At 54.3% G+C, this 24,033-nt stretch overlaps 1 protein-coding gene and 1 long non-coding RNA gene across 2 annotated transcripts; one reads left to right on the top strand and one right to left on the bottom strand.

Annotated features, from left to right (window-relative positions):
• Positions 1-20,885, bottom strand: Ccdc61 (coiled-coil domain containing 61). Its single transcript, XM_013125419.3, is given in 15 exon segments — positions 1-295; positions 466-538; positions 1,172-1,232; positions 1,409-1,484; positions 1,571-1,713; positions 2,070-2,145; positions 2,223-2,241; positions 2,244-2,391; positions 2,786-2,868; positions 3,042-3,252; positions 7,872-8,036; positions 10,168-10,325; positions 13,892-13,974; positions 14,249-14,407; positions 20,806-20,885. Coding segments are annotated over 14 exon segments (1,542 nt in total). The 5' UTR covers positions 14,397-14,407; positions 20,806-20,885; the 3' UTR covers positions 1-197.
• On the top strand, positions 20,703-24,033 carry LOC110339339. Its single transcript, XR_002381460.2, has 3 exons — positions 20,703-21,644; positions 23,061-23,191; positions 23,973-24,033. It is a non-coding gene; the product is annotated as an uncharacterized LOC110339339 (long non-coding RNA).

The raw sequence follows: 24,033 nt of genomic DNA, 5'->3' as shown, positions 1-24,033 counted from the left end.
CACGAACAACCATGTTTATTTACAAAATACACATACCCTCTTCTCCTACAATGCATTACTGGGAGAGAGGGGGGGTCAGGGCCTCACACGGCTGAGACTCCAGGAGCACCTGGAGGTGTGGAGCATGGGAGGGGTGTGGCCGCCACCCCAGACCCACTGACGGCAGGATGGGAAATGAGGGCGCCATCTCTCCGGGGTCATGACCGAGTGTCGAGCCTGTTCATGTACTCTTGCAAAGCCTTCAGGCGGGCATCTATTTCAGCCATGTCAGTGCCTTGGTACTCAGAGCCGTACTCTGTGGAAGCAGAGGTTGGTGTTGGGGGTGGGGAGGGGACACTTGGATGGACACCAGACCATGACAGGCCTAAAGCAGCAAGGAGTCAACGAACCGCCCTTGTTACCCCCCCAGGGGGTTCTGGGATGCTGGAGGGAAAAGGAGGGGCAAATATGGGGTCCCTGGCTCACCTTTGATGGGGACCCAGCCCCCAGAACTGGCCAGGTGTCTCTGGTGATTGGTGCGTTCTCGAGTGCTAGACTTCTGTGGACCAGAGAGGCAGGAAAGGGGTCAGGCAACCCCTTCTCTTCCTGTCCCCCAAGGCCCTTGGGGGTCCTGAGTCCAAGCATCTACAGGTCACCACAGAGCCAAGAGCCCCCTTCTGACACAAGAGCCCTCCCAGGGCTGAGCTGGCGAAGCCTGAGGGGCAGAGGCTCACCAAGCGCCCTCAGACACACTGGGAGGAGAGGCTGGCACCGTCTGAGGAAAGGATCTTCTTTTCCCCTTTTTTCTTTTGGACACAAGATCTCACATAGCCCAGGCTAGCCTCAAGCTCACTCTGTAACTGAGGCTAGCTTTAAACTTTGGATCCTTCTGCCTCCATCTCCTGAGTGCTGGGTTCACAGGCCTGCCAGCGCCACCACACATACGTCACCCGGGACCTTGTGCCAGACGGGCATCCTACTAGCTAACCCACATCCTAGGTCCGAATCCTACAACGACACACTGTGGTCACTAAAGCTCTTCTCGGCGGTCTCAGGGCCCCAAACACCCTGCCTCTGGAGTCTTTCTAGAGTTCCCTCTACAATCTGGCTTCCGCAGGACAACGGAGTCATGGGTGGTCACCTGGGATTTAACCCTGCCCTTCCCTTCGCCCAGCCTGGGAATGACCCTCACCGTCTTGGACCCGCTCCAGGGTGTGGGGCTGGGTGGTTTCCCACGGCCACGGCAGCGACGACTGAGGAAACAAGACAGTCAAGGACCACAGGCCATCTGTGGTACCTCCCTCCTGCCCCACCTGCGCGGTTTTAAGACCTCCAGCCCCCGTCACCTGATTCCCGTGTAAAACACTGTTCCCCCCCCCTCCCCGGGGCGCCCTTTCCTGAGGGTCCTTCCCCAGAGCACAAGTTTTACCTCCTGGAAGCCGACTCGGAGAAATCCAACTCGCTGCAGGAGCTGACGGACGAGCAGCGGCTGCGGAAGCTGTCCACTAGGGGGAGACAGAGGGCGTCAGGCCCCGCGGGCCACCGGGCCCGCCTGGCACCAGCAGCGACGCCGCCTCTCCCAGCCCGTTACCCGAGGAGCTGCGGTTCCGCGAGCGGTTGGCGGCGTCCCCTCGGCCTGTCACAGCAGTAGCGGGCCGAGTCTGGTGAGACCACGAGACGGACGGGCCGTCCCCGCTTCCTCCACTGCCCATTCGGTTCCGCTGCTGCTGCTGCCTGGAAAAGCGGGGACTTGGGGCTAAAGCCGGGAAGGGAACCAGCTACAGCCGCAGCCCGGGGCCACCAGAGGCCACGTGGGGGGAAACGAGCTGCGCGCCGGAGGGCTCCGGAGAGCAGAACCGGGTCAGGAGAGGGCGGCGGGGCCGCCAGAGGGGGTTGAGTGTGCAGGGGGAGCAGGGGAGGGGAGGAGGGGCCAGGGGAGGGGGCCGGAGACCCTCGAGCCTAGAGCAGTGCCGGGACTGGAGGATGGGGCGAAGCGGGGACAGACGTGGGAGCCCGAGGAGTTAAGGTGGGACGGGAAACGAGTAAGGGCCGAGCCCCGAGGATCCATCGGTGCAAGCAGGCAGACTTACTTCATCCTAATCTCCCTCTGCTTCTTCTCCTTGGCTTTCACAAAGGCTGTGGGGTCAAAACGGGGCGCCCGGCCACCTAGACAGCGGGGGAAGGAGGCTTCTGTCGGCGCTGGCCCCGTCCGCCTCCCCACCGAGGCCGGGGCAGCCACAGACCTGTGGGCGAGGGCGAGGGGGGCGCGCCGGCCGCCCGCGACCCCTGGCCCCACGGCCGCTCTCCCGCGACGAGGATCGAGTGGCCGCGCGGCCGCGAGACGTGGAGCGCTCCCGGGACGACGAAGCTCGATCCTCCCGGGCTGGAGCCGGCGGCGGCAGGGTGCGTCTCCTGGGAGCACCGGGTCTGCGGTCAGCTTCCCACCCGCCAGCCCGCCCCGCCTCCTGCCCACCACCTCCCCAAGCATTGCCACCCGGGCTCACGACACCCTCCAAGCCCTTTTCCCGGACTGCCTGCCGCCTCCCTGCATCCCAACACCTTCGCGGGAGCCTCCTTCCGAGGTCTTCCCTCTCCTACCGCTCCCTCGCCGATCGAGGACCGCAGACGGCTCCCTGACCGCTCCCGCGGGGATCAATTGACCCTGAGACTCCACCCCACACCCAAACCCACCTCCCGGCCCGGCCCGATTCTCCACAAGCCCCGCCCACTCCTCAGTTACCTGACCTGGCCCCGCCCCGTTTCTGAGCTCCTCCCCCACAAGCCCCCCCCCGGCCCCGCCTCTCACCCCCTTCGGTACACGGCCAGCTCGCTGTTCAGCGTCTTCAGCCGCGCTCGCAGGTTGCGCTCCGACGCCTTCATCTCCTCGAGCTGCGGAGGGAAGCGGAGGGCGCCGAAGTCCAGACCCGACCGAGGTCCAGGGCGGCGGCCCCTCCCCGGCTCCGCACCCTCCCCGGCTCCGCACCCTCCCCGGCTCCGCACCCTCCCCGCCCCGGCTCCGCACCCGCCCCGGCTCCGCACCCGCCCCGGCTCCGCACCCTCACCTCCTTGGCCAGGCGGCGGCAGTCCTGGCTGCGACGACCCGCAGCCCTGCCCCCGAGGCCCCGCTCCTGCCGCAGCTCCATCTCCAGGCCCCGCACCAGCCCGCGCAGCGCCTCCGCCTCCTGGCGAGCCGCCCGCCCGGCCATCGCCTCCTCTCGGGAGCGACCCAGCTGCACCTCCAGCTCGCGCTTCTCCGACGCCAGGCGGGTCACCCTGAGAAGGGGGAAAGGACCCGAGCACCGTGAGCCCCTCCCAACTGCTCCACGGGAAGCAGTCCCCGAGGGCCCCCCCTGTCCTGGAAGGAGGAATGCAGTCCCCGAGGAGGGGTCTGGTCCTGTGCCCTCCCCTCCGAGGCAGGAAGGATGCTGAGGCCACTTCACTTCCACCCGTCCCTCAACCAGGCACATCTGTCCTAGTGAAGAGGTCAGTATGGGGACAAGGCGCAAAATGCCTGCTGCAAGCCTAGCCCTCCGGCCCTTGCTCCCACCTCCAAGCCTTTCCCAGCCCGAACTCTTCCCCAGCCAAAAACGACTACTTGCTACTCTGCTAACCGACCCCTAAGAAAACATACGCAAGGCTTTTCCTTCCCGTTTATAAATAGCAAAAAGCGAAGGGAACTAAGCGTCCACGGGCAGAACTAATTGAGTTACCGTGGCTCGTACAGAGGAGAGCTGTCATGAAAAGGATTGGGGGCTGGATTTCACTAATTTAAACAGTGCAGAATATATTTACCTAGTCCCTTAAAAAAAAAAAGAAATGAGGAGTTACAACTTATCTATGCGTGTTTATATTCTTAAAAACGGGCTACATGAAAAACTTTCAGAAGGAGGGATTGATTGCCTATGGGAATGGAGGAACAGAGAAGAGGGACCAGATGGGGAAACTGGACCTCTCCGCAGCTTTGACTCTGGAACTATGAAAACACTTTGTGTAGAGACAGACTCTGGCTATATTGCCCAGGCTGAGCTTGAATTTCTGAGTTCAAGTGATCCTCCTGCCTCGGGAACTGTCACCAGAGTCAGGGGAAGGGGGTGGCCAGCAGGCTCCAAGAAACATAAGCTTGTGCCAAAGGTGGAGTAACACTGCAGGATTATATGTGACTAGAACACAGGGTTAGCAAGTGGGATACAGAGTTTCAGGCCAAAAGAGGCTGCAAAGAAATCTACCTTTACTCAGAAGTCTCATTAGTCACTGAATTGGTATTATCTGGGATTAAAAACAATAGTAATAACTGTTACTAAGCTTGGAAACTACGATTTTTCAACAGGGTGTAAAATCAAGGAGAAAGTAAGAACAGACAGTATATTCTCTTTCTAAAAAGGTTCCTGTCTTCTGGCTCTTTCCACTAAGAAAAAAAAAATGCTAAGTGCAACATCAGCCCAATGACAGTGAACACTTGTAATGAGCAGCTCATGCTAACATTAGCTCCTGATAGAAGAAATGAAACATCTTGGGGAAATAGTTGTAGAGCCCCAGCCTAGAATCCCCAAGTGAGGGGCTGGGGTGTGGCTCAGTGGTAGAGCCCCTGCCTAGAATCTCCCAGTGAGGGGATGGGGGCGTGGCTCCATGGTAAAGCAACTGCCTAGAGTTCCCCAGTGAAGGGGGAACTCATTGGTAGAACAGCTGTCTAGCATGTACAAGCTCTGGGTTCTACATCTGCACATAAAAGGCAAAACAGAAAAGATTACTGAGGTCCTTCCAAAAGGATATAGAACCCAAAATGAACAATTCCACATGGCCAAAGACAACACTAACATGCAAACAAAAATCTGGTGCAATGAATGGATTAGATCACATCTGTGGTGAGTTGAACGCTGGCCCCTACATGCCCAAAGATATCCAAAGCCTTCTCCTGGTACGTGTGAATACTCTACTATTCAGCAAAACAAGGGACTTTTACAGATCTGATATGGGTAGTGAGGTAAAATGATTCTCCTGAATCTTCAGGGCAGGCCTGAGAGGAGAGAGACACAGAAGGGGGGAGGGGAAGGGAGGGGAGGAGAGGGCAGGGAAGGGGAGGGCAGGGGAGGGGAGGGGAGGGGAAGAGAGGGGAGGGGAGGGGAAGAGAGGGGAGGGGAGGGGAGGGGAAGAGAGGGGAGGGGAGGGGAGGCGAGGGGAAGAGAGGGGAGGGGAGGGGAGGGGAGGGTGTCCACAGAGCCCAGACCAGAGTACCAGGACACAAGCCAGAGAGCAGCTGCCGCTACCAGGTGCTCCTCTCAGACGCAGGCCTCCAGAGGGAGACAGAATACAGTTCGGTGGTTTTCCTTTGGCTTCTGTTTTAACTTTCATTGCATTTCTTTATTTGAGTCTATGCACACAGACACAAAGGAATGCATAGCATTCATGTGGAGGTCAGAGGGCGACTAGTGGAAATTGGTCCTCCCCTTCTACCGTGTGGTCCCAGAGACTGAGCTCTGGTCAGGCTTGGCGGCAAGCTCCTCTACCAGGGGGCCATCTCAATGACCCACTCCACTGGTGTTTGGTCTTTGAGACAGGGTTTCTCTGTGTAGCCCTGGCTGTCCTGGAACTTGCTCTATAGACCAGGCTGGCCTCAGAGATCCGCCTGCTCTGCCTCCTAAGTGCTGGGATTAAAGGTGTGCGCCACTATGCCCACCAAATCTGTGGCATTTTGTCACAGCTGTCAAAGGGAACCAACACAAGCTCAACTAATTTCAAATTCACAAGTTCACAATGGCCCTGACAGCAGAAGCTGCTGGTGTTTGTGGAGGATGAGAACCAGCTCAGTGCTCTACCAGAGGTGCGTAGAAGACCCAGCACTGATCGTGTCTCTCCCTCCCGGGGAGAGCGTACTTCTGTACCCCAGCTGACAAAAGTGGAAAGAATGACGGAATTGGATCATCCCCTCAGAAGACGGCAGTGTAGCCAACAGTCTCAAGAACTGGTAAAATGTGGTGGCCACGCCTTTAATCCCAGCACTCGGGAGGCAGAGGCAGACGGATCTCTGTGGCTTCAAAGCCAGCCTGGTCTCCAGGGCGAGTTCCAGAACAGCCAGGGCTGCACAGAGAGACCCGGCCTCAGACAAGGATGGCGGGAGGAGGGAAGGAGGGGAACAAGACAAGAGCGAAACAGTGAAACACTTCTACCTGACAAACACACGAAGGTAGCTTAAAAATAGGTTCTCTCTGTCTCTCTGTCTCTCTCTGTGTGTCTCTGTCTCTCTGTGTCTCTCTCTGTTTCTCTCTCCTCTCTGTGTGTCTCTGTGTGTGTGTCTCTCTCTCCTCTCTCTCTGTCTCTCTGTCTCGTCTCTGTTTCTCTCTCCTCTCTCACTCTCTGTCTCCCTCTGTCTCTCTCTCTGTGTCTCTCTCTCTGTGTCTCTGTGTCTCTGTGTCTCTGTCTCTGTCTCTGTCTCTCTGTCTCTGTCTCTGTCTCTCTGTCTCTCTGTCTCTGTCTCTCTCTCTCTCTCTCTCTCTGTGTCTCTCTCTCTCTCTCTCTCTCTCTCTCTGTCTCTCTCTCTCTGTCTCTCTCTCCCCTCCCCACCCCCAGCACCAGCCTCTGTAGAGCTGGCACTGGCTGGAGTGCCTCTCCCCTCTGCCTGGACACTGCCCTGGGGCAGCTTCGTCCTGTGGAGTTGCTTGTGGGGAAGTGGTGAAATGTGTGTACTCAGGGCGGAGGAAGTAAGCCTGGTCTATGCAGCAAACCCCTGTCTCCAAGGGAAGGAGGGGGAGGCAGAGTTAGAACTCCACAGGGAGGGCTCACCCCTAGCTCAGAGATTTCTAGACACCTTACCAGTTCTGTGGAGGGCTAGAGGTCGCCACCTTGTGGCCAGTCTGGGAGCTGCACACAGGTGTGGCTTGGAGGGAGCTTAAGTCCCTCAGCCTCCACCCAGCAGCGCCCTTGGCTCCTGCTACCCAGTGTACCCCGAGTGAGAGAAGGCCACTCCTCTCCAGCAGCACTTGGCACTCAGTCTGGGCTGGCACCTTCAACAGTGCACAAGTGCTGGCCGCATGCACAGTCTAGCCCGGCCATGCAATTCACTGCGCCCTGGCAAAGTCCCCTAGCGCCCCTGGGCTTCTGGAACGTGGTGGTGATAGCAATGTCTGTCTCACAGGCGGCTGTGAGGATAACCGCTTCTGTCTGCCATGGGCAAACGCAACAGAGACCTTCACCCACAAATGAACGGGAACCTTCTTGGCTAGCACGCATGATGCTCTGGGCTCAGTCCCGGGCCCTGCCTGGAAGCCCAAGGACACCCAGGATCTGGAGGAAGGAGGACCAGAAGTTCAAGGTCATCCTTGACTACACAGAGAGTTTGAGGCCAGCCTCAAAAGGAAAAGAAAGAAAAAAATGGGCCAGCGAGATGGCTCAGAGGCTAAGGATGCCCGCCACGCCTGACAACCTGAGGTGACCCCTGGAAGCCATGTAAATGTGGAAGGAGAGACCTGACTCCACACACATGCCACGGTGTGTACACATGTGCACACACACACACATGCATACCATACAGTAATATTTAGTGTCCTAATATCGCTAGTCCTCCTCAAAGAATTGGCCGCCTCCAGGGAGAGACCAAGTCCCTGCCTATGGATGACAGAACACAGCGGGAGGCAGAGGCTTCAGTCTCTCCGCTCTCACCTTCAGTGGAGGACTTTCACGTGCTGTTCCCTCTGCCAGTGGTCACAGCTCCCATTTCCGCCCAGCACGCTCACACGGTTGCTGGTTAGCATCCATTCCCCTGAGCTAGGCACCCCATGCGGAGAGCCGGGCAGCCCGCCCTTCCTTGCTGCTGGTGCTCCTGCTTCCGCGCCTCCTCCTGGGACCCCCTCCCCAGTCCACCACACCCACCCCCACACCCACCACACCCCCAGACTCACTGCTCCCTCAGGTGCCAGATCTCTGCCTCCCGAGTATCACGAGCATCCTGGCCGCCATCCAGCCCTCGAAGGCGTCTCAGCTCCTCCTTCAGTGAGCGGATGATGCCCTGCAGGACCACAGGGTCCGGCTTGCCCTGGTACGGGAGGGGCAGCGGGTAGTGAATCCTGAGAGAGGGGATCAGAACCGCAGCAGCTCAGAGGCCAAGATCCACCCGAGGGTACAGGTCTGTGAACCAAAGAACACAAGCACACGCAGTCCCCAAAAGCTTGTAGCCTTGGATTTTTGTTTTGAGGGTTTTCCTTGTTTGGGATTTTGAGACAGCATATCACTGTGTGGCCCTGGCTGTTCTGGAACTCTCTACCCAGGCCAGGCTGACCTAGAACTCAGAGATCCACATGCCTCTGCCTCCCAAGTGCTGGGAAAGCAGCTGGTTCTAGGTTCTTTGTTCACAAACTCCCCTCCCAGTCAGTCCTGCCCAGGCACCTCTAAGCTTCGACTGACTGTCCTGACTGTCCTCCCCCCTGCCTGCGGGGGAGGCACTGTCACGTGACCTCTACAGGAAGTGCCATCTTTAAGCACAATCCAACCCAGACTCTACCCTGGGAGACACCAGATGGCCTGAGCTGAGTCAGCCCTGAGCTGGGGTCATTACAGGACGCCTCCAGGTGCCGCCCCACCACACACAGTTCCTACAGGATTGCTAACTTCCCACTCGCTACCCCAGACACCAGGACAGACGGACCCTGCTGCCCAGCTACTCAAGAGCCATTCCTGGCCGGGTGTGGTGGCTCCAGCCTGTAATCCCAATACCTGGGAGGTAGAGGCAGGCGGATCTACAAGAGAGTTCCAGGATAGCCAGGGCTACACAGAGAAACCCTATCTGAAAAAAATAAAATAAATGAATAAATAAAGAAGGACAAAGAATGACTGGAGATGGCTCAACTTGGTGTTCTTACAGAGGACCCAGGTTCAATTCCCAGCACCCACAACTGTAATCCCAGTACCAGGGCATCCCAGAGGCATCTGGTCTCTGAAGACATTATAAACAAAACACCCATACACATAAAACAAAGTTGTTGTTGTTTTTTTAATTTAAAGGGGTGAGGGCTGGAGAGGTGGCTTAGAGGTTAAGAGCACTAGTTGCTCTTCCAGAGGTCCTGAGTTCAATTCCCAGTACCCACATAGCAGCTCACAACTGTTCTGGGGAATCTGACATCAATGCACATAAAATAAAAGTTAAATAAATTTGAACAACTAAAATAAGAAGAATTAAAAGTTAAAGACTAAAGGGAAGGGCCTTGAGCGCTCACTCGGCAGTCAAGAGCACAGGCTGCTCTTCCAGAGGACAGGGCTTCGGCTCCCAACACATGAGCACTTCTAACCATCAAGCCCTGTTCCTTTTCTTCCTGCTATGATAAAGACGCAAAGCCTAGAGGTCCGACAGCTATTCTGTTACCATGAAGAGATAAGGACATACTCAACATGCAAAGATTTTAAAAATAAGAAAAAACACACACAAAGAAAGACCGTCCCTTAGCCAGGTGTGGTGGTACAAGCTGGTAATCCCAGTACTTGGAAGGCTGAGGCAGGAGGATTCCCACCAAGGCCAGTCTGGGCTACACTATGAGTTCTAAATAAGTCAAGGCTACAAAAGAAACAACCACTTAAAAGCCAGCCAAGGTGACACACACTTGTAATCCCAACACTTGAGAAGCCGAGGCTGAAGGAATGACATTAGTTCAAGTCCAAACACTGAGTTCTAAGCCAGCCTGGGCTACAAAGTCACACCTTTAATCCCAGCACTCGGGAGGCAGAGACAGGCAGATTTCTCTGAGTTCAGGGCCAGCCTGAGCTACATAGTGAGTTCCAAGACAGTCAGGGCGACAGAGAGCCTCTCTCAAAAAAAAAAAAATCCCAGCACTTAGGAGGCAGAGGCAGAGGCAGGTGGATCTCTACGAGTTTGAGGCCAGTCTGGTCTACAGAGTGAGTTCCAAGACAGCCTCCAAAGCTACAGAGAAATTCTAAGAAAAAAAAAAAAAAGGCAAAGATCTGTTTGGTGTCTGGCTATGCCACAAGCCGTTATGTCTACAGCACTTGGAGACATAGCTCAGTGGCAGAGAGCTTGCCCTGGGTTCAGCTGATGCTAGCAAGGACCCTTCTGCCACTTACAGCCGGTCACAACAGTAAAACGACACAGATTCTGCACGTGAAGTACATGCGTCTCGGCCACTGGCACTGGGGGCTCCTCCCCGCCCTGCCCACCGGCCTGGGCCCTCAGCCAGCCACTGTGCCCACCTGTCAAACTCCACGGAATAGATGAGGATGAGGTAGCGCTTGGAGTTGAGCTGTGCCGACCTGGGGGCCAAGGCGCCCGGGCGGCCCCCCAGCTTGCGGCTCCGCAGGGACTCCAGGTCTGTGTAGGTGAGCAGGTCCAGGGTGACAGACTCACTGCTCTGTGGGAGAGGAGGAGGGGCGGTGGCAAGCATGTTCACAGCCACCCTCTGAGTCACCGTGCCAGGTCTCAGGGCTCCTGAGCTTCCCAGCAAGGAGGCTGGTGGCCATGACACTAACCACGATGGGGGAATGCACTAGACAGAGCCTGGGTTCTCAGCACCGCACACCTAGAGCTTCTGGGGTTGTCAGAGACCTGCAGCGCCATGAGGCCGCAACCATCTTTGTAAGAGCAACGACACGTGCCCCTTCCACCACGCAGACAGTCACACCAGCGAGGCCACAGTGAATGGAGCCTGTGGCGTGGCACGGTGGCACATGCCTGTCACCCCAGCACTAGGAGAGTGGCGAAACGAGGATCAGGAGTCAAGGCCATCCTCGGCCACACAGCGAGTTCTAGGCCAGCCTGGGCAGCTCACAGACAGGGACTTCCCACGAGAGCCAGGCATAGCACCATGGAGGCGTGCAGATGCCCCTCCATGGAAAGTGCATCAGTGAGTTCCTGTGTGTTTTGGAGCTGGGCTATTTTTTCTAGTTTCTTTGGGGGGATAGGCTCATATGTAACCCAGGCTGGCCTCAAACTCACTATGTATCCAAAGATGATCCTCCTGCCTCTACCACCCCAGGGCTGGGCCGGTAGGTGTGTAACAGGAGCTGCCTGATGAGGTAGCAGGTTCCACCTGGCAGCTACACCTGGCCAGGTTAGTGTGCCAGCACAGCAGGGGTGGGGAGATGATGGCTCAGTGGTTAAGAGTGTGTGCTATTCTGGAGGACCTGAGTTCGACTCCCAGCACCCACATCAGGAGGCCCATTGCCTGTTACAGACTATTATAAGCCACTTGGCGTCGGTGCTGGGACCCAGCCTATGTCCTCCGCAAGAGTAGCAATTCTCGTAAGCGCTGAGGCATCTCCCTAGCCCATGTGGCCTAAGTTCTTATGAACTATTGGAGCTGGGGCTCATTTGCTGGCCCAGCACAGAGCCCTGGTTCTGCCCCAGCACCACATAAACCAGGCCACCAAATGCTGCCTGTAATCCCGGTACTAAAAGCCAGAAGTAAGAGGATGAGGAGTTCAGGGTCATCCCTGGCTACACAGTGAGCTCAAGGGGTTCCCGGGCAGCCTGGGCTACATGAAAAAACGTCTCAAAATAAAATAAATAAAAGGTTCACAATTCTTTTTAAAAATGTATGAACAGCATGTAATCATACAACTACAAAAACAAACACATGTATTCGTGGGAAGAGAGAAATGAAGAAAAGCTGGACCGATTTCACCAGTACTTCTAATATAAAATGTATCATGTATTTTCTTTAATAGTGTTTGCACGCGTGTGTGGGTGCATGCGTGTGTGTGTGTGTGTGTGTGTGTGTGTGTGTGTGTGTGTGTGTGCACTTGCATTCTGGTGCCACGCGTGGGGGTAAGAGGACAACTTTAGTACTCTGCTGTCCTTCCACCAGGTGGGACCCTGACATGGAACTGAGTCACAAGGCTGGACAGGCAAGCACCTTTTTACCTGCTCGGCCAACTCTGGAGCCTTCGCCAATACCTTAACAAGGACACTAAGAGTGGAGTGGTTTTTCCTCTCTTTTACACTTCCCTGTGACTCTAATCCACTTTTTTTATTTGTTTTTTAAGATTTGTTTCACCTTTAATTCTGTGTGTCTATGTCGGGGTGTGTGTGCTGAGTGCAGGTGCCCTTGGAGGCGAGAGAGGCTGTAGGAACCACTGGTAATAAAGTGACAGGCAGTTGTGAGCCGCCTAAAGTGGGTGCTGTGAACCGAACTCAGGTCCTCCAACAGCAAGTGCTCCTAACCACCAAGCCATCCCCCAGCACTCCTCAACACTACTCGTTTTGGTTTGGTTTTTGTCTGAGATGGGGTCTCTTGCATCTCAAACTCACTTTGTAGCTGTGATGGTTTGGATGTGATTGGCCCCCAATTCTCACAGGGAGTGGCACTATTAGGAGGTGTGGTCTCGTTGGAGTGGGTGTGGCCTTGTTGGAGGAAGTGTGTCACTGGGGGAGAGGGGTGCTTTGAGGTTTCCCATGCTCAGGGTACCATTTCCTGTTGCCTGCAAGATGCAGGACTCTCAGCTACTCCAACACCACATCTGCCGGCACAATCCCATCATGAAGATAATGAACTGAACCTCTGAAACTATGTTTTCATTATAAGAGTTGGCATACATTGCTGGTGGGAATGCAAACTGTCCAGCCACTGTGGAAATCAGTATGGCCATTTCTCAGAAAATTAGTGATCAACCTACCTCAAGACCCTGCAATATACCCAAAGGATGCACAGTCACACCACAAGGACTTTTGCTCAACTATGTTCATAGCAACATTATTTGTAATAACCAGATCTTGGAAACAGCATAAGGACTTTTGTTCAACTATGTTCATAGCAACATTATTTGTAATAACCAGATCTTGGAAACAGCCTAGATGTCCCTCAACTGAAGAATGGATAAAGAAAATGTGGTATATTTACACAATGGAGTACTACTACTCAACAGTAAGAAACAATGACATCCTAAAATTCGCAAGCAAAAGGACAGAACTAGAAAAAAAACATCCTGAGTGAGGTAACCCAGATCCAGAAAGACAAATGTAGTATGTGTTCACTCATAAGTGGATACCAGACATAAAGCAAAAGATACCCAGCCTACAATCCACAACTCCAAGGAAGCCTGAATCCTCTTCCAGAAAGAGATGGAAGCAGATGCAGAAATCCACAACTAACCAATGGGCCAAGCTCCTGGAGCACAATCGAAGTGAGGGAGGAGTGATAATATGAACAAAGGAGTCAAGACCATGATGGGGAAACCCACAGAATCAGCTGACCTGAGCTAGTGAGAGATCACTGACACAGGCCTGACAAATGGGGAACCTGCAGAAGACTGAACTAGACTCCTTTAATATAGGTAACAATGGTGTGACTGGGATAATGTATGAGTCCATTGGCAGTGGGTCCAAGATCTAACTCTAATGCACAAATTGACTTAATGGAGCCCATGCTATATGGAGAGATACCTTGCCCAGACTAGACACAGGGGTTTGGGGGGTGGAGAGGAGCCTTGGTCCTGCCTCAAGGAGATGAGGGACAGACTTAATAGACTTCCTAGGGGAGGCCTCACCCTCTCCCAGGAGCAGTTGGGATGAGGGGGAGTGGAGGGAGTGGGAGGAAATGAGGGAGGGGGAACTGGGATTGGAATGTAAAAAAATAAATTAATTTAAAAAAAAGAGTTGGCGTGGTCATGGTGTCTCTTCACAGCAATAGAAACCTTAACTAAGACAAGGATGACCTTGAACCTCTCATTCTCCAGCCTCCACCACTCAAGTTCTGCAACTGCAGACACACACCAGCGTGCCCAGATCACGAGGTGCTGGTGACCCCCTGGGGGCTTTGAGCATGAAGCCGCACCCCCGCCCGGCAACCTCAGTTCTCTGTGTGAGACTGACTGTCACCAGAATCGCAACTGCCCACTGGCATCTGCCAAAGAGGCTCCGAGGTAGACATCCACAGCCCCACACCCCACACTCTGGGCAGCCCCTGAAGTTGGTGCCTACCTGGGTGAGGGCCGACTCCAGCATGTTACAGAAGATGCTGAACTGTTTGAAGTTCCCTGTCTTGTGAGTCAAATCTTCAATGACTGGGTGGGAAGAAGGGTTCCTCCGGAGATCAGACCCAGCCCAAAGGTAACAGGCTCAAGTTCTCCAGCCACCCCTCCCCCACTGCCTCTGGCCAGACCAATGGGGCCCACACCCCTGCCCCACCTTGGAGAGCTCCAGAAGAGGCAGAGGCACAACTGGGCTCAACCTCAGCTTTGGGAAAAAGCCGACCTTGGGCGGAGGGGAGGGGAAGGGAGGGGAAGGGAGGGGAGGTGAGGGGAGGGGAGGGGAGCCCACCCCAGCAGGCACACTCACAGTTGGCATCGAACTCTCCGCGCCACTGGTCAGCCGTCATCCGGTCCTCCACCTCCAGCTCCAGCACCTGCCCCGAAACCACGACCCGCACAGCATGCTCCACACCCCGGAAGACGTAGTCCACCTGCAGGCCAGCCGGCTGCTCCATAGCCAGGGTCCCTGAAGAGGGGGTAAAACAGAGACCTAGAGATGCATGCCTGGTGTCTTCAGAGTCCAAAGGACTGGATACCGACAGCTGTGAGCCGCTACGTGGGTGCTGGGAACTGAACCCAGGCCCTCTGAAGAGCGGCTCCTAACCACCGGGCCGTCTCTCCAGCCCCTCAACCTTGGTCTTTTTGAGGCTGGGTCTCCGTCTCTAGCCCAGGCTGGCACAGAACTTCCGGTTCTCCCACTCAGCCTCCCAAGTGCTGGGACTGTCCCGCCCAGCACAGTTCTCTGTGCTTTTCGTGCTGTTATCCGGTTTCATCCAACAGCTCTGTGAAGGTGTCGATTTTTAAACCCATCTCTCAGACAAGGAACGAGGCATAGAACAATTAAGGCATTCTCCTGAGATGAGCGGTGGATCCAGGAACTGACTCCCAGCTCGCCATGGTGGTGCACACCAGCTATCCCGGCACTCAGAAGGAGGTAAGAAATATAACCAACAGTTCGAGGCCAGCCTAAGCTGCATAACGAGACCCCAAAACAACGTGTAACAACACCGCAGAGCTCCCAATTGGGGCTTTCGGTGGTGGTGGTGGTTTGCACTTTGGCTGTGCTTTAGTTTAGTTTGGTTTGGTTTGGGAACAGAGGTTTTGGGAGTACACACGCAGCCCATGCTGGCTTGGAATTCAGGTTTCTGGAACGTTTGGGGGGGGGGGCTCCATAAAATCTACAAGACCCTACCAATTATGCTTCGGCTTTCTAGTTCTGAAGCCTGGAGTATTAACTAATCTCAGTGCCAGTGGTCCAGGCCCCACCCACAGGCCCCACCCACAGACCCCACCCCTCAGCTCTGCAGACCAGTCAAGGTCAGCACAGCACGGTTACTCGGGCACTGGAGGTGGAGCTCCTGGGAAGCTGTGTTCAAGGCACGCCTTCCTCATCCCCACTGCCAATCTCCAGGCCTCCACCCTGCACCACCAGTGCCCCACACCCCTGCCCAGCATCCCGAGCCCACTCCCACCCTCCACCGAGGTCCCAGACATTCGGCCTCTGAATAACAGGCCTAAAATCTACTCTCCCCCAATGCGCCCCTGCCCTCGCCCCCTCTTTGTCCCTTGGAGGCTCAGAAACGGCCCCTTAGCTATTCCCAGGCACGAACCCAATGAACGCCACACTACTCCTCTGCCTGTCTCAGAACGCCCTCGCCTGAGCAGACCTCCACTTCCTTTCCCCTGTGCTGCCCCCTCTGCAAACGTACCTGCACCTCCCTTCTCCGAGGACCCCGCCCCTGCTCTCCGAGGACCCCGCCCCCTGCACTTTCTATCTGAATCTGAATTGTCATGTCCCTCCCCCCATTTACTCTGTTTCAAGTCTGCCCACATGTTCAAGGTAGCCCACGCACACACCCCTTGCCCCGTGTTCCATCTCCCCCTTACTCCACATGGATTCCACCCAGACTGTGCCCAACACCCCGCCCCACCCCCACGCCCATTTCCCCACCTCTCTTCCCTTGGACAGCCTCTCCCTGCTCACTCCATCCTTGCTAAGGGACCCACAGTTCATCCTGGTGGCTGACTTCCAGCCTGCCCGAGTCTCTCCTGGCTCCCCTTCAACTCACCTTCTAACCAGCCTCCCACCCTCCCATCCTCCCATCCTCCCATCTTCCATCCTCCCATCCTCCCAGCCTCCCATCCTCCATCCTCCCAGCCTCCCATCCTCCATCCTCCCATCCTCCCATCCTCCCATCCTCCCATACTCCATCCTCCCATCCTCCATCCTCCCAGCCTCCCAGCCTCCCAGCCTCCCAGCCTCCCAGCATGGAGGCTCCAACCTTGCCACCACATTTCAATTCCACACACGCACACCGGGAGCACCCCAGTGACCCACTCCCTCCGCGGCTGCAGGACACTGAGGTCACCCTCACAATCTCCGAGCCTCCAGCCCTCTCCTCATCGTCTTTCATAAACGGAATCCCAACTTCTTTCCCAGGCCTACACCACTGCCCCAGCTCCTCCTCCCAAACTGTGCTCCAAAATTTCAGTCTTCAACCCAGCGCAGCAAAGACAACCCTCCTCCACACTGGGCTCACCAAAGGACCGTCCAAACCACCACAGCCCACCATCAATCACCAAGGACAAATCACTGTCCCAGCCCACCCTGGGCTGTCTGTCCCCAACGACCTCATACTTGACCCATCTCTAGCCTAACTGAGCTCTCATGGGAATGGCACGCACTGTGACACATAGCCCGACGTCCACCCCACTGAGTTGGCCTCCCCGACCCTGGGTGAATATGAACTAGCCAGAGCTCCCTCCTCCTCCACCCCTGTCCTTCCCCAACACTTACTGAAGCCTCCACTGCCCCCAGGAGTATATAACAACAAAAGCCCTTTAGGTGACTGAACATGATTTCTCTGCCTTCTGCTAGAATCAAGTATAGGACACCCCACAATCTAGACCACTACAGTATAGCGTGGAATTCTACAGCACACCTAGCGTGTCTCCAAAACACACTTACCAATGTCTCACCCTAATTCTGCCCTCTGGTAGATGTTACAATCATCCCCCCATTTTACAGACCATGAAACTGAGGCTCCTACAGCTAGGCAAAGCAGCCATCTCCTACTCACTCTCCGGCTATGCATCCCAACACACCCTTCCTTCCCGAGGCTCTACGGGCATTGACTCACTCATGGCTCACGCCTTACAATCAGGGCTGCAGGCTGGGAACTCACAGCTTCAGATCAAAGCTCCTCACTCCCCAATGGGGCACTTGCCATCTCTTGGGATTCTTCTGCCTTAGTAAAGCACAGATAAAGCCAGGCCTGGGGTCAAAGGCCTGTTAGTCACAGGCTGGATTGTAGAATCCGAAGTCTAGGACCAGCCTGGGCAAAAGTGAGGTCAAGACCATTCTGGTTAACTTAGTGAGACCCAGTCTCTAGTTTTTGATTTTTTTTTCTTGGTTTTACGAGACAGGGTTTCTCTGTATTTTGGAGGCTGTCGGTCCAGCCCAGCCTTGAACTCACAGAGATCCGCCTGCCTCTGCCTCCCGAGTGCTGGGATTAAAGGCGTGCGCCACCACCGCCCGGAGACCCAGTCTCAAAAGAGAGGGCTACAGGGTTAGCCTAGTGGTGGGAGGGGGCCTACCTAGCATGTGTGAGGCCCTAGGATTGAGACTGACTTAGTCAATGCACCTAAGGTGCTCCCTGCAGGGCTTGGCACTTCCCCTTACCACCAATCTTAGTTGACAGCGCAAATGTCACTTAATCTTCATCCCAAAGCCTGCAAGCATGGCTCCGAGGAGACAGCTAGCTTGCCCAGAACCCACAAGTGAGAGGCTGGGTCCACGGTTCAGTCATACAGCACTCACCCATCTCATACAATTCCCTAGCAATACAGATAAATAAAAGCAAACTTTTCTAATTGTCCTTCTTAATGTCCCTTCAGTACCTTGGCCTGGCATAAATCTGCTTGCTGATCTCTCAGGGGACACCAAAGAACAATGCCTTGGCAATGGAGAGACATTCAAGGTCATTCATGTCACTCTCCAGTCTCAGCTCGCTGCACCCGACTCCACTGCCAGGAAGGAGACCCTCCCAGCCCCCCAGCCCACCTTCCACCATGGGGAAACCAGAGGAAGGGTAGTTAATTCTAGCATGGTAACTATTTCCACACCTATGTGCTCTTCAGGAACACAATGGAGCTACACAGAGCCCAACACTAGTGGCAGATCTCTTATGGGTCGATGAATAAAACACTGATTGGCCAGTAACCAGGCAGGAAGTATAGGCGGAGCTACCAGACGAGGAGAATTCTGGGGAGAGGGAAGGCAGAGAGAAGCCTTGAGGGAGATACCATGTAGCTACCAGGAAGATAGGATGCACCAGGCGTTCTCTGGTAAGACAAGGCCGTGCAGAAATACATAGATTAATAGTAATGGGTTAATCATTAAGAGAGAGCTAGCCAGTAAGAAGCCTGAGTCATCGGGCCAAACAGTTTATAAATAATGTGAGTCTCTGTGTGTTTATTTGGGGCTAACCGGCTGTGGGACCAGGTGGGACAGAGCCTCTGTCTACAGATAACAGAGACAAGGAAAATCAGGTGACAAGACTGGCAGCCAGAAGGGTTAATGATGCTCCTGTCTGAACTGAGACCTGAAGGGAGGAGAGGGGCCGTCACTCAGACATCTGAGGGAAGCCCATGCGGATGGAAGGGGAGACAGCAGGACAAAGCATGTATTTGCTATGTCCAAAGGACACCGAGACCTCATGGCCCCAATAGCTCAAGCAAGGTAGTGACTGGAGGGGGAGAGGGAGGGGGACAAAGCTCTGAACTATCTGGGGATCGTGGGAGCAGGTGGGGCCTGGGGAAGGGTGAGCAGCAGACAGGAAGGGGTTAACAGGAACATGATCTGACTTTCTGCTTGCTTGCAGAGTTGTCTCATGCAACCCAGGCTCCCCCTGAACTCCGGGTCCTCCCGCCTCCATCTCCCAAGTTCTGGGACTGCAGGGGCTCATCACCACGCCTGGCCCATCCAGATCTGGGGATCAAACCCAGGGATTCACACAAACCAGGCAAGCATCCATCATCAACCTCATTTTTTTTTTTGAGATAGGATCTCACCATGTAGCCCAGGCTGGCTTTGAACTCACAATCTTCCTGTTTTAGATTCTAGTGTGCTAGGTTTTTTTTTTGTTTGTTTGGTTGGCTGGTTGGTTTTGAGTTTTCGAGACAGGGTTTCTCTGTATTGCTTTGGAGCCTGTCTTGGAACTCCTTCTGTAGACCAGGCTGGCTTTGAACTCACAGAGATCCATCTGCCTCTGCCTCCCGAGTGCTGGGATTAAAGGTGTGCACCACCAACGCCCATCTGTGCTAGGATTATAACAGGCATGTACCACCAACATCAGTCCTGGATGAGATTTACTTTCCAGAGTGTGTGCGTGTGTGCGTGTGCGTGTGTGTGTGTTTAATGGGAGGGAAAGGAAGGAACGGTGGACAACTAACTCCTAAGTACCTGAAAGGAAGGAAGGGTCTGCCGTGATGAGTGGGGACACCAAAGGATTATTTGGGGGTAACTGCACATCAGCTTGACTTTCAAGCAAAGAAGGGCTGGCCTTTGGAGACAGCATGGTGTTCGGGGCAGAGCAGGATACTGGAAAGAAACATCTGGGGAGTCACTGCTGGGTAAACTGGGTGGGGGGAGTGGCATAAAAGTGTGAGCCCAAAAGGATTAAACAAGTGACCCAAAGTCTAGTGATTTCAGTAAACAAGGGCAGAACCAGAACTCCAACCTGGGCAAACACATGCCAGCACCACACTCTCTTCTTGTTTTGTTGAGCTTTGTTTGGGGTTTTTTGTTTGGGTCGGTTGGTTGGTTGGTGGTTTGGTTTGCTTTGGTTTTTGAGACAAACTCACTCTGTAACCCAGGCTGGCCTCAGTATCTCTAGTGCTGGGATTACAAGTGTGGGCCACTATATAGTTTAAGATGTTTTCTGGGGCTGGAGACATGGCTCAGTGGTTAAGAGCACTGACTGCTCTTCCAGAGAACCCGGGTTCAATTCCCAGCACCCACAGGGCAGCTTACAAGTGTCTGTAACTCTAGGATTCACTGTCCTCACACAGACTTATATGCAGGCAAAACACCAGTGCACAGAAAATAAAAATAAATAAATAATTTTTAAAACAAAAAATATTTCCGAGTTCATTCGGGGCTGTCCCGATGATTCAACGGGTAAAACTCCGCGCTGTGCAAACCTTGAGAGCTGAGTCTGACCCCTAGGGCCCAGGGTCTAAGGCGGAGGGGGAGAAGGGCTCCAAAGTTCTCCTCAGACCTCCACACCCATCTTACGGTAGGAATCGCCCCCCCCCACAAACACACACTTGAGGACACACACAATAATTCCTATTCATTCGAGGTCTGCCTGATCTATATCGGACTCCGGGCCATCCAGAGCTACATAGTGAGACCCTGTCTCAGCAAACAAAACAAAACAAAAAAAAGTTTATTCTTGGGCACGGATGTAGCTCAGCAGTACTGGGATAACTCTTGACTAACATGCACAAGGCTGGGTTTGACATCGAGCACCACAAAAAAAAAAAAAAAAAAGTAACATCCCTTGCACAGAGCCTGCACACTGGGCAAGTCACTCATCCAGGGGACACACCCCTCAGCCCCGGAAAGCTCCCACCCTCCAACCCGAGTCAGGTTCAGAACCCACGGCTTCGCAGGGGGACCCCCACCCCCTCGCCCACCCCGCGCGGTGCAGTGCACGCAAAACAATGCTCGGCCTCACAAACCAGGGTGCAGTATTCGACGAGGGACCTCGATGTTCTAACCGCGCGTCGCGCGTGGGGGCAGCACGGCGCCCTGAAGACCCTGTGAAATCCCCAGCCTGCCCAGGGCCTGGCGCGCACCCGCGTGGACGCGGCGATCCGGGGGGGTGGGGGTCCCCCTGCCCACGCCTGGCGCCCGCACCCGGAGCCGGGAACCCGCCGCTCACCTTCTCCACCGACTCCCCGCTTCACCGAGCGGTTCAACCGCCGAAGTTTCAGCTCCGCCCCAGATCCGGCCTTCTCACTTCTGATTGGCTCGACCTCAGCCGCAGCCGTATTTCCATAGGTCAAAAGTGACGCCCGTCACTCTGTCCCGCCCCCGCTGGAGAGCCAGCCTCCCCGAGCTTGCTATTAGTCTACTGGGGAGAAGCGTTCCTAAGCGGGCGGGGAGACCTCCCCGGCGTCGGTCGTCTCTCTGATGATTATTGGCTAGGCATCCTGCCAATCACAGAAAAAGGGTGGGCCCTGGAGTGGGCGGAGGGAGGATCCCGGAAGTAACATCTTGACTCCGCCTACCGCGCCCCCTTTCTCCCCCGCCCCGTGTCAGGGCAGGCCGCGCCCACACGGAAGGGCGAGGCGGAACCGAGTGTCGTGCACGCGCGGGGGAAGATCCTGTTCTCCAAGTCCGAAACCTCCAAAGATGTTCTCAACTCTTAAGGACAAATCTAGATTTTTTTTCCAGCGCTCAGTGTATGCCTAAGCCTATCCTGATCGCTTTGCTAGTGCTTGAGTGCTTTGTTAGTGCGTGAGTCTGGTGTTTGTGAGGCAGAAACTCAAGCAGCCCAAGCTGATCTCCCCAACACCCTTGGACTCCTGACCGTCCTGCCTCCACCTCCCCGGTCCTGGGACTCCAGGAGGTCTACCACCGCGCCCCGCCCGGCGTGGCGTCGGCTTCATTAATTCTCAAACAGCGCAACAAAGTAAGCACTGCTTTTAAGTTTTGCATATTTTTAAGATTTATTTATTTTACGTGTATGAGTTTTACGCCTGCGTGTACGTCTTTGCACCGCGTGTGTGGCTGGTGCCTGCGGAGGTCGGAAGGGGGCATCAGATGCCCTCGAACTGTAGTTACAAATCGCTGGTGCTCGAAACTGAACCCCAGATCCTCTGTAAGAACGGCCGCTGCTCTAAGAGTTTTGTTTTTTGCTTTTTGTTTTGTTTTGGTTTTTTTCTTGTCCTTTTCTGGTGTTGTTTGAGACAGAGTCTCACTCACTAGCCTAAATTTCACTATATATATCAGGCTATCTTTGAAAGCTCTCAGAGGTCCTCCTACCTCTGCCTGCTGAGTGCTGGGATTAAAGGCACTTGCCATCACCTCAGGCTCCAGTAGTTTGTTTAGTTTTGGGGGTTATTAATTATGTCTTTGGGGTTTTTTGGTTTTGGTTTGTTTTTTTTGTTTGTTTGTTTTTTGGTTTTTCAAGACACAGTTTCTCTGTGGTTTTGGAGGCTGTCCTGGAACTCTCTCTATAGACTAGGCTGGTCTTGAACTCACAGAGATCCACCTGTCTCTGCCTCCCGAGTGCTGGGATTAAAGGCATGTGCCACCACCACCCAGCTCTTTATTGGTTTTTAAATGTGTGTATATGTGTGTGTCTCAGGGTACATTGCTACAGCCACAGCAAATGTTACCCTAGTCCTGACAAGGCAAATACAGAAGGATATCAAGCCAGTCAGTGAGCTCCTGGTTCAAGGAGAAATCCTGTTCTCAAAAAATACGGTGTGGAGACACGAAGGAAGGTACCCAACATCCACTTCTGGTCTACACACACACAAACACACACACACACACACACACACACATATACTATACCTGCACAATAAGTACACAAATCCAAAGTAAGAGAGTCAGTGGTAGAGCCCCTGCCTAGAATCCCTCAGTGAGGGGCTGGGGGCGTGGCTCAGTGGTAGAGAAAGCTGTAAAGAAGACTCTGACACCAGAGCAGATGCCTGGAAGAAGCAAAAACCAACCAAGTTGTTTGGAAGAGGTATAGACCAAAGTCACTTGGAAAAGACTCTCTACAGCCTGTTGATCGGCCTGCAGGCTGTGCAGTGTGCTCCAGGTTCCCAGCTTGTGTGAGCTGTCACCATGCTGGGGTGAGCTTTGGTGATGCAGCAACCCCAATAAAGCTCGCTGGTTCGCCAAGTTGGACTTTGGTAGTATCTATCTATACTTTGACCTGCCGTGGGTTCCACATCTAGGGCAAGCAGCTGTGCGTGTTCCATCTCCCCAGGAAAAGTTTTGTCGCACAACATGTCTGCATGTGCACACGTTTGTGTCCTTTCCGCACACACAAACACAAAAGTGTTACAAATGGAATAACCATATAACCCAACAGCTGTACTCCCAGGATCGCTCTCAAGAAAACGGAAAACAAACGGACAAACATCGACAGGAATGGTCACAGCAGCGTTATGTATTGCAGCCATGCTATGTAAACAGCCTGAATGTGCATCCAAGGATGATCAGGTGAACAAAATGTGGTATATCTTCACAATGGAATATTATTCAGCCATAAACATGGATGGTTCTTGAAGACATGATGGTATATGCGTGATGTGACACACTAAAGGTCAGATGGTCTATGAGCCAATTAGATGAAATGTCCAGAGCGGGCAAATCCATAGAGAGAATAAGCGGATTCTTGGTGCCGGATACTGCAGGGAAAGTAGGGAAAAATGACTTAGCGTTTCGTGAAGGTGGTGGTAACTGAACAGCATTGTAAAATGTGTTCTGATGCTTCTGGTTCACACACTTCAAGATGGCTAATTTTTTCTTTAAATTAGAAACAAGCTTGCTTCACATGTCTATCCCAGCTCCGTCTCCCTCCCCTCCTCCCCCACCCCCCCTACCAGTTCCCTCAACCCCACCCACCCACCCAGTTACCACTCCACTCTTCAGGAAGAGTGAGGACCTTCATGGGAGATCTCCAAAGTCTGTCATGTCATCCAGGGCAGGGCCTAGGCCCTCCCCTATGTGTCCAGTCTGAGAGAGCATCCCTCCATGTGGAATGGGCTCCAAAGTCCATTCAGATGACAAGGATAAATACTGATCTAGTACCTGAGACCCTAAAAATTGCCAAGGCCTCCTCACTGACACCCACGTTCAGGGGGTCTGGATCAGACCCATGCTGGTCTCTCAGCCATCAACCTGGGGTCCACCAGCTCCCCCCTTGCTCAGGTCAGCTGTTTCTGTGGGTTTCTCCAGCCCGCTCATGACCCCTTTGCTCATATATCCTCCCTCTCTGCAGCTGGTTCCAGGAGTTCAGTTCAGTGTTTAGCTGTGGGTGTCTGCCTCTGCTTCCATCAGCC

The sequence above is a fragment of the Mesocricetus auratus genome, unplaced genomic scaffold (genome assembly GCF_017639785.1).
Source record: "Mesocricetus auratus isolate SY011 unplaced genomic scaffold, BCM_Maur_2.0 Super-Scaffold_100038, whole genome shotgun sequence".
Lineage (NCBI taxonomy): Eukaryota > Metazoa > Chordata > Mammalia > Rodentia > Cricetidae > Mesocricetus > Mesocricetus auratus.
Note: the sequence above shows the minus strand (reverse complement) of the source record. Positions and strands in the feature narration are given on the sequence as shown.